At 38.0% G+C, this 10,674-nt stretch overlaps 2 protein-coding genes across 2 annotated transcripts in view; one reads left to right on the top strand and one right to left on the bottom strand.

The window, feature by feature from the left end:
• The window catches only part of LOC122079222 (protein STABILIZED1), an 18,402-nt gene extending 17,884 nt beyond the window's left edge, over positions 1-518 (top strand). Inside the window, exon 2 of the transcript XR_006140370.1 lies at positions 260-518. The gene's annotated coding sequence lies outside the window, so the exon portion shown is untranslated. The remainder of the gene's footprint in view (positions 1-259) is intronic.
• A 2,359-nt stretch (positions 519-2,877) lies between these two features.
• LOC122078137 (eukaryotic peptide chain release factor GTP-binding subunit ERF3A-like) lies at positions 2,878-7,194 on the bottom strand. Its single transcript, XM_042643997.1, has 7 exons — positions 7,059-7,194; positions 6,832-6,967; positions 6,134-6,198; positions 5,879-6,043; positions 5,719-5,791; positions 4,937-4,989; positions 2,878-3,388 (listed from the first exon to the last, which is right to left on the bottom strand). Exons 1-6 carry the CDS (start codon positions 7,161-7,163, stop codon positions 4,940-4,942), a joined length of 594 nt encoding a protein of 197 aa, XP_042499931.1. The 5' UTR covers positions 7,164-7,194; the 3' UTR covers positions 2,878-3,388; positions 4,937-4,939.
• Positions 7,195-10,674: the final 3,480 nt, after the last annotated feature.

Here is a 10,674-nt window from a genome sequence, read left to right as displayed (position 1 = left end):
CAAAAAAAAAAAAAGCACCAAACCTCTGGTAGAAAAATTTATATGATTGGGGTATTTCAATTGATTCATTAAATTCGCATGCAACTTCTCACTAGATTTTGTTTCTGCTAAAACACTATTCTGAAAATTCATTAGAGGTGTTGCATACCATTTCCTCCATTTATTTATTTATTTATTTATTTTTTTGTGTGTTCTGTCCTGTGAAACATAAGTCTAGCTCACTAAATCTGGAAACTCCTTTTTTTGTTGTGTCAAACAGAAGTCTGCCTCGCAACGTTTGTTGGAATCTCTATCCATGGGTATTGTTCTGATAATCCTGATCTTCTTTTGCCATCTCCATAGCAGTTGGTTTCTTTTGCTGTAATTAATAACATCCTGGAGTTGTTACCAATATTCAATTGGATGGAAGTCATCTGTATTAGTAAGCATCTACAGATCAAAAACTTATTACATTCATACCAGTTTGTTTCTTTGATTCATTAATTGAGATGATGTTAATGAACTAGACTATTTGTGTATCCTACACTTCATGGAGCTACTTGATATTTGGATCATGACCCATGCTGGAGTCATCAAAATATTGAGAACCAAATGGTACAATAGCAGAGAAATTCATGCCATTGAGTCCCAAGACTGAGTCTCTCATTGTGCAGGCTAATATGATGATCATCCTTATCCCCCAAACCCTGCAGTAGCGGGAGCCTCGTGCACTAGGTACACCATTTTATTTATTTGATTCCAAAGGTTAAGGCCACCTGGATCTTTATTCTTCACTGATTGCTTCTCTAGTTCAGGAACTTGGTTATTATGAGACAGGAGCATCAAGCAGACTCAGACTGTTTTCCACTACCCACTGTCAGGGAATATTTTTTCATTTGATGCAGTTAATCCAGATCTTCAAGAATAGGAATGGTTTGACCCCAGTACCAAATTAGCATTCACCTTTGAATGATTTTATGATTGGGGAGTGTGAGAATTGCAAATTGGAATATGGATTGTGTTTTGTGTTGCTGCTGTGTTCTTCAAAGGCAGGTGGTGTTAGTATCTTGCTTCCAAATACAAGTGTATTCGGTTGACCATACGCAAGGGAGAATGCTGGGGATCCTGGGATTTGACATGTGCTAATCATAACGGAAATAGATTTGCTTCAAACGTAATCAGCTGAACCAGCTAACTTTCATTTTATGTAATGTGCATATCCTAAATTTCTAATAATTTTGGAACCTGCTTTCAACAATTCAATGGAACAGTTATGCAGGGATGATATCTCAATTTCATATTTTCTGCTTTGCTGAATTATTGGATATCCTCCCAAATGATAAAGACATGGGGAATATCATGACATTGGGATGTTGCCATGTGTCTCATTTTGCCGAGGCCTCTCTTATGGGTCTCCGTCTTTTCCCATTTTCATGCCGTGCCGTTCCGTTCAGTTCAGTTACCTTCGAGAATGTCCGAATGATCAACTCTACTTGGCCATCAAGACTCTGTTAACGATAGAATGCAGTATTCTTTTTGCCATTCTTTTTCTTAATTTCTTTTGGGATGCAGGTTTATGTCTACTGCACAGAAGGTGTGAAAAGACCATGTTATCCCATTGAAGATGCTCCTATGCACCCTCCCGTTGACCCTCACCTTGTCAAATTGCAGAAAAATTGGTTTAGTCCTCTCCCTAACCCCTAAAGTCCACATCCTCTGAGCTGCTGCTACGTTGCAGTTGCAGTGAGCATCCAGTGGCCTCCCCCCAAAATATACACAATTATCGATTATTTTCATCTCCCTATTTTCTTTAGCTTTCAATATCAAAATTAGGGAGGAGAGAAACGTGAACCTGTACACATGGGGAAGTGGGGTTGGAGCATTCGCGTTTTTGCACAACTTAATATGATTTAAATCGCACCATAATGAGATAATGGTGATTGAAATGCCTTTCATCGGGACCAATGATACGTGCCCTGATGTTTTTCCCTACACAACCTCCTTGTCATAATTGTAGATGTCATAGTCTATTATTTAATTTCCCTAAAAAAATATTATAAATGGATCGAATAATATAGCTTTTGAACGGATTTTGGATAGTTTCCAAATTGAAAATGAACTTTTGACTATCTATTTTCAAAGTTACTGCATGTATAGGTAAAAACTTGGAAAACCTTCCTTCAACCCCAAAATTTATGATCGTGTTGTCTATTTCATTATCTAATAACATATCCATATGTTGTTCGAAATTAGTTCTGACAGTTAGGCTTACAAGGGCTGCCAGGAAGCCCTTACTCTTTAAGAAAATTAGCCTTTTCTTGCAAGTTTGCTTTGATAAGGCATATTTTAGTGGCAAAGTGTGTGCAAGCCAAACCAAACGTAGTAGAGACGGGCAGTTCAACTCCTTCACTCCCATTTCTGCATCATATGACATGCCCATTTGGACCAATTCAGAAAAGGACTTTATGCCAAACTAGGAATTCTAATCCAATCATATGGTCTAGTTTCTTACATTTCACATTTTTTCGTAATATTTTTAAGGTTTCTTGAATTGTTCAAGCTTGGCATAGATGTATGCAGGAGAAAATCTCTCTTCCCTAAAGTTGAGTACCACCTACCTTCCAACCACTTGGCAGATATGGCTGGAGTTGTATACCCTTGCACCAAACCGAACCCTAATCCACTCACCCTACCCTCTATAGAAAGAAAAATTTTAAGATTTTTACAAGCAAGTTGCAAGCAGATGTATTAGTGCTTGCGTTTGCTTGGGACTTTACTGAAGTCGCAAAAACTTGACCAACACCATTTAGTTAATTGGTGGTGGACAGTCTTTCCAATGGTTCCCAGGCACTCTTTCTTCCTAATCCTGCCTGAGTTTGTCTTAGGACCAACAAAGGATTACACAAAGCTGATTTTCTTTAAAGCCAGTTGTACACGATTAGTAAGAAATAACACTCCTACTAAATGGTGTAGAAGAGTACTAGTAACCATAACACTAATGAAATGATTTACCACCCCCAATTGGGATTTTAAAACATGGAAGGGCATGTAGCCCACAAGTTACTCCGGAAAACTCAGCCTAATTAATACTTGCAATAATACCTCAGCATATGTAATCTCAAATCAATCGATAATTCGTCCTCTTATAAACCAGTGAAATCTGATGACCCATGTGAAAACCAGGTTACTAAAACCAGAGCGTTCAAAACTTGAAGCCTCCGAAGAAAATACAGGCATCCACAAGCCTAGAAACCAGTGAAGATTTAGCCAACTCTTCATAAAACTGCCACAGCACAAGCTCTACTATGCTATTACAGTATCTTGTATTCCACTATCCAAGAGCGTTCACATGTGGCATCACTTGGTTGTTCCTTTCCACTTAGATGCACTCAAGAGTTGTTCCATTATCCTGCAAAACCAGCATTCATGATACACTGTCAAAGAGAAAGAATGACTATTATATATCAAATGGCAACACATCCAATGTTGATCAGTTACCAGCAGAATCGATCAATTCTATATAGTTGTTTAGTTGCATATATCAAATGAAATAACTAGATTTGCTAGAAAGTACATATAAATATGTTCATCCAGTCATATTCTTCATGTTTATATAGTATGTGAAATCTAATGCATCCAATGTGATCAGCTAGCAAGTATATGATGAATATGTTTGTCTGCAGAATCACTTCTTCATGCTTGTTTTGTGTCATCTATGCATTGACCAGGTACTTTGACCAAGTGAATTATTACTTCTTGCGAATTTCAGAATGGATGGCTGTGATCTTAACTGCATGAAACCCAGTTCAAGAAAATTGTTACTGTGCACATGGTTCGTCGGTCCAGGCCATCAAAAAAGCTAGAGCAGGCCCTGGGATTCACAAAAAAAAATTTGCTACTTTGATAACCACCCCCACCAGATGAATGCAATAAACAAAATAAAAAAAGGACACAGACACTTGCCGATAAAGAGCGCCTTCCCAATGTTTGGGCAGGCACAGTTTAATGAAGACAATGTCAGATCAAAGGATTGTAAATACCTTTAGAGCCGAGGAAACAGTTACATAAACTAGAACACCCGAGACTTCCACAGTTCCACATTTACGGTTCAAAAGGCATGTTTAAACTTCATTCCCAAATGAGTATATATTAAACCTTTCCTGCCTTGATATTTTAGAATCCTGTCCCTCCCCTCACTGGATGCATAAATTCCAGAGAAGGAAACTGATCAATACAACCTGCCCCTGGATGTAATTTGATCAATGGTGGTAAATTGATAACCACAAATCTAGAGAGGCATCAAACTTTTACTGGAAAAATAATCCTCTAGACGGGATCGGTGCACTCAAATCCTAAAAGCAGATCACTTAGCTCGGGTCCCCAAGCTTTTAGGACATAGAATCATAGTTGTCATGGCGTCGCCAAGGCGGCGATTAGGCGTCCTGGCAGAAAAAGAAGTTCATGGCAGTGCTACGATTTACGTGACTCACAAATGGCGGTCGCTATGGCACCACCATGGACACCAGGTCACGCCTGATTCACTAGGCGGTCGATTTTTTGTAAAATGCAGGGTGATTTTGATAGGGCTATGTTGATTTTTGATGATTTGATGTCGCTTAATGTTGGTTTTATATGTTATAGGGTATATATTGTAGGCTTGTAACATGCTAAATAACTTTAGAAAATAGGGGAAATAAAAAAATAGCATACTAAATAACTCTAGAAAATAGGGAAAATAAAAAATGATACATGGGCGATTTGATTGCCATGACAACGCCACAACGGGCGATTCATCGCCAAATCGATTAGCCACCCCTTCACCGCCTTGGATCGATTTGGCGCCGTGACAACTATGCATAGAATATGGTCTAGGTACAATAAGTGGGGGGTACAATAGCCTGGTGAAGGAAAACAAACAGTAGAAGGAGAAGATACGAAAGATTTAAGAACTCTTTACCAACTATGCTGTACTTGAAAGACCAGTAACTTTCCCCACTGCAACTGTTTTCCCTGTAAAAGACAAGAAGCTCCATTAGCACACAACTTAGAAAGTAGAAAAGATGCACCTGTCGAATAAGAGTCGTCATCGTTGTCAAGACGTCACCTAGGCATCCAGGTGCCTTCAGGGTGTCAAGACTTGAGATGATGCCTCGCCTTACTGGATGTAGGTAAGGCGACCGCCTTGGCTTCGCATAGGCATTGCCTTCGTCTGCCTAGATGGCTGCGTGGGTGTTCCGCGTTTTTCTTTTTGTTATATAATTTAGATTCTTTTCCTAACCTTTTTATTTGGCAGTGTACAGGATTTTAATGCTGCTGATACAGGGAATCGTTGAATCTTAAATCTTGCTGTCCTGTTGTATCTAGTTATACCGTCATATTGCTAATTCTCTACTAGAACCAATTCTGATCCTATGTGACGCATCAAATATCGTTAAATGAATTACTGAAATATCTTCTTTGTTCAATTTATATTTAACTACTGGTTTTTACTGCTAGTTTGTTGTTAATAATTGGTCAGTCTTAAAATGGATATGAACTCATATGTTACTATTGGTTTTACTACTGGTTTCTTTAATTGGCCGTAAATTTACTTATGATATTTATGGTGTCTTCACTAGATATATGGGATAAGGGGGGGTGGGGGGGACACTATGATGCCTTATCTAGGAGACGCCCTCCCCCACATTGGATCGCCTTGGCTCCTTGACAACTATTATAATAGTAGAATCCACTTCTCACCTTCAGTACGAAGAGTAAACCTTCCAAGCTGTGGAAAATCACTGAACTTCTCTATGCAAATGAAGTTATTGACCTGGAAAGCACATGTTACAAAATAACTCAAAAACCACCATCCAACAAATGCTATTTTGGAGATATGACAGCAGGGTAGAGCATTAACCTGTACACGGCAAACAACTACAGCACCATTCTTGACAAAAAGAACCTTCTTCTTCATAGGTTTTTTGGTCTTTGGATCAATTTGTTGCAACAGCTCAACAATCTCACATTCCTCAACAACAGAATGAATATGCAGTACCGCTTTGTAACCAGCAGTGAAAATTGCCTGAAACATAGACAAATGCTTTTTTGTCATTATTGACCATACATATCATGAATCCAAAACAAAAGACGGAACTGAAGTTCATTTGTATACATTATCCAATAGCTCAAGGATCTGCAACTGGGCATCGAACTCTGAAACTGCAGCTATTGGTTTGGCTGCACCAACAGCAATTTCAAAATAAAATGGCAAGATACAAAATGCTTGAAATATCTAACTTTCGAGGTAATGATTCTCAAAAAGTAATGCGTACACATAAGTCATCAATAATCACAATGTTTTTCCTATGGGCATCAGTAAGGATGAGTACCCACTCCAACTTTAGCAAAAGTAGGTGAAATGTGGCAACTAGAACCATTTGAATGAGGATCAAGGTCATATGAGAAACCATTTATCCCCTTTTTTTCTTCTTTTTTGACTAAGTTGTTCTCTATGGAAGCAGCAGCTAATAGAATTTTTACAAGCAGAAATTTGTTATGATCACACTTTTCTAAGAAACACAGAAAGATGCTTCCAACGTGAGAATCAAATGATTAGACATGCTAACAACGAAACTGAACCTACAATGTTACAATATATTACCATTGTTCCCTACACATCATGTGGAGTACCCTATTGTTTCGAATTTTTCACTTTCACTGCATATATAGTAGATCCATTTTAGAAGAATTTTCAAAACCCCATCCTTGAAGATCAGCCAGAAGATCTTTATTGCACCCTTTAGCATATCATGCCGGAAGACTTACCAGCACATGACAAGACAAGACAAAACCAGATGCAGGAAGACTTACCAGCACATGACAAGACAAAACCAGACAATACGTCCTCTTCTTCAACCCCTGACAGTTTTACACGGACATTTTCACCAGGACCTGCACGTCTTACTCTATTCTCATCACAACTTACAGCAAGCACTTTAACATGGGCCTGCAGATCAACATGTACAATTCAGCCACATTAACTGGCGTCAGAAAAATATTAGGGGCAAAAGGTGGGGGAAATAAGTTCAATTAAGCACCTTATTTGGCATGACCAACAAGCTATCACCCTCACAGATGCTACCAGACTCTATCTTCCCCATAACAACGGTTCCCATATCTTTAAATTTGTCAATAATCGGCATCCTAAACAATAAAAATGTCAATTAATGAAAATAAAATATATGATATTTTAAGCCCACAGTAAATGTTAAAGCAAAGTACTTTTAAGGTTTATAAATTACGGAAAACGGCAATTGAACAACAACTTACTATCAATGACAGCCAAATTTTTTATTTGGGCATAAAGAAAACCAAGTACAAAACACACTAAACACAGCGTCACAACATTCAAAGCCCACATCCAAGTAATGCATTCAATAACAAACCACTTTGAGGTCACAATTCCAAATCAACCCCAAGTAATGCATTCAATAACACATTCCTTGATGTAAGGATCTGTCAATCCATCAATATTTTTCATGTATATATATTTTTAAAAAAGAATTAAAAGATGTTAGAACGTAGAGCATGTACAAAAGCCACATTTCTGGAAATCCAAAGTAGCTTTAAACATTAAAAAAGCCATGGTGAATATCAAAGTAAATGTTGACTTTCTCACATTAAAGGTGCATCATGGAGGAGAGAGACTTTTCGAAGAGACTCTTCCCCCATCTAGGGTGGAATGAGCAGAAGCAATAGAAGAGACTTGTTTTCACAAAAAATCACATGGAGTATATTTTTAATGGGTATACATACTCACTCTTGGCCCTAGTTCACTAATCCAAGACTCCCATCTATTTCTTTTTAAGAGTCTCCAATAAAAAAAATTAGTGATGGAAACAAAAGGGATGAAGTCACATTAAGGAAATAAAGAAGACCTCTGGTTTCCTGTATGGCCCACCAAGGAAGACTTCCTCCATGGTGCTAATATCAGTCACGACAGATCAAGTGGGGTACAGATTTTTTGGCCAGGTTCAGCTCAAGGTCCCCCACCCATGTCAAAATTTCAGCCTGACAGATTTGACCACGTTAGGAAATAAAGCCTTTTTTTTTTTTTTTTTTCCTTGTGGAAATGGTCAAAGACAAAGGAATAGATGTAAATATAAGGAAAAACACTAACTCAATTTGTTGGTTACAAAATTTGATAAGTGCCAATCCTAACTAACCTATCCCTCCAACAAGTGGAATTGCCACATCACCTTCCTACATGACAAAATAAAGTGGCCCATGTAAAGTACTTCTTTCCAACAAAGAATTAGACCTTTTTCTGACACTGGTTTTTAGTTCATTCTCTGTAGTTCCTGATGTTGGGAAACATGTCCATATTCCTTGCCATGTTTTGGTGTTAACAAACAAACATACATCTTTAACTTGATTGATAAAGTGTGATTAGCTTGAAGAAACCCTTAGAAGGTCGAAGGTCGAATCAAGACATGAAGCTTAAAGACATGAAACAGCAAACAAGAAGGAAAGAAGATGAAGGGCCAAAGAATGGAAGATTCAAGTGAAGAAGAAGACCACTAGGATAGATTAAGTTATTTTTAATGTAATTTGTAATTTCCACATACTTATATGCACTCACCTCATGCATGTGCATTACATCATATTAGAATGACCATAGAGCATGCCTTGACCAGGTATGGAAAGTCTCTAAGTGGTGTGGAACACACAGTAACCTGACTCAAGGGTATTTTAGGGAATCTAAAGATTAGTATTAGGAGATGAATCCTTCATAGAAGCTGTAGGAAATTGAGTTGTGATTCTAACACAACTGATCTCAAATCATTCTGAAGTCGGACCAAAAAGTTATGGTCAAAACACTGATGACTGGTCAGTATGACAGCAGTCTGTCAAAACAGAGCATGTCATGTTGGCGGTCGACCGGCTGGAAGCCCCGGTCGACTAGAACCACCCGAGACCATAGGCGGTCGACCGACTGAAAGTCCCGATCGACCGGTGCCTGCCTGGAAGTGCCCCAACGGCTCTCGGCGGTCGACCGGCTACCAATGGCGGTCGACCGGTGGACCCAGAATATGTCCGTTAGAGTTTGATTCCCTGCCTAAAATGCTTCACTAAGTTCACCTATAAATACCCTAATCACTCTTAATTAATTATTCATTAAGAAAGAGCTTTAAGAGCATTGTTGCAAGCATTGGAGAAGTTTATTTCTACTTGAGTTATTCTATTACACAAATCCCAAACAAGAGGCTCAAGTCTCAATCAAAGTCCTCTACTCTCTCCTGTGCAAGTCAAAGCCGTAAGAGAGGACTTTACAAAAGGTGCATCACTCATCATTTATTATTCATTCTCATTTGCACCACACTTGAGATATTCCTCTTATTCCACTATTTCTTATTAATTTCTGTTTTTACAATTCTAGACTGTACTTAGGATTATAAGGATACTCTTATCCTAAAAAGAGAAAGGTCTCTCTGTACCTCTAAAAGAGATTGTGAAGGCGTCTCTCTGCCTGGAAAGGAGATTTGTAAGGATACTCTTATCCGTAAAAAGATTGTAAAGGTTTCTTCCCTACCTACTGTACTGAAAGGGAAAACTAGTGGAATACCTTACAAGAGGATTCTTGTAGGAGTGGACTAGACTCAAATTGAGTCGAACCACTATAAATCTTGTGTTGTGGTTGTTTTTATTTTATTTATTCAGCATCGCTTTTAACTTACAGTCACACTTGTGACCTATTTATCGAAAAGAGTTAAATTCCACTAGTATAACCTATTCACCCCCCCCTCTAGGTTATTTCACCTGAGTCTACCAAACTGCAAAAAAAAAAAATAATGGAAATGCTATGCTTCGTACAATGTAACCCAAAGATTATGTTCTACTACACATAAAAAGGATTTGACTCAACCAGGGAAAAATATAAAGAAAAAGGAGCTTAGTGATGGACAATTGCTGCAGAAAAACAAGAAAATGGTTTTTGCAACATCACAACCAAAGTAACAGCTAGTATGGCAATTTCACAGCCATCATGACAGCCACATGACAGCCTGCCATACTGTTCACGTGCACTATTCATGCCAATTTTTATTTTCTCTATTTAATTGTTATTAGTTGGATGGAATAGGGGTTAATTAAATCCAGTCCTTAGTTGGTCATTTTATTATGAGTTTCCTAGTCAGTTTAAAATACCTTAACAGTTTATGATTGGTTTAAGCCTTTCCATTTTTGAGTTCGAGTCTGCTTTTGAGTCTTTTGTATAAGTTCGTAAAGGGCTACAACCCTGTACACGAATTTGAAGGAAGCAGCAGCTTTTAGCTCAATTGATTTGTGGATTTCAGTCTAGCTCTAGTGGATTCTAGAGTGTTTGCACCTGTGGATTCAGCAGTAAGGTAATCTGGTGATTTCCAAATTAAATCAGGTGGACTCCTGAATCTCTATTTCCTGTACTTAATTCCCTATCAACTGATCAAGTCAATATTTAACTTATTATGTTATTTCTTATCTGTTTCTAAATTCCAGCTCTGAGATTCTTTATTTCCTGCACACGTTGTATCTTGTTTAAAATCTGATTTTGATATGAGGTTCTGTTAGTTGATCATTCTTCCAAGTTTTTATTGTAAATCCATTTTTTTTTTCTGCTTATTGAATTCTTCTCCAACAAAGAATTTTCTGAAACTTTAATTATACCCTTTGGAT

This window comes from Macadamia integrifolia, chromosome 5 (genome assembly GCF_013358625.1).
Source record: "Macadamia integrifolia cultivar HAES 741 chromosome 5, SCU_Mint_v3, whole genome shotgun sequence".
NCBI lineage: Eukaryota > Viridiplantae > Streptophyta > Magnoliopsida > Proteales > Proteaceae > Macadamia > Macadamia integrifolia.
The sequence above is the reverse complement of the archived record's forward strand: the minus strand, read 5'-3'. Positions and strand labels throughout refer to the sequence as shown.

Coding starts and splice junctions, on each gene's coding strand:
- LOC122078137 (XM_042643997.1), bottom strand. CDS start 7,163: ATGCCGATTATTGACAAATTTAAAGATATGGGAACCGTTGTTATGGGG. Junction 5,792..5,878: donor TAGTTGTTTGCCGTGTACAG/GTTAATGCTCTA, acceptor TGTGCTTTCCAG/GTCAATAACTTCATTTGCAT. Junction 4,990..5,718: donor GTTTACTCTTCGTACTGAAG/GTGAGAAGTGGA, acceptor TGTCTTTTACAG/GGAAAACAGTTGCAGTGGGG.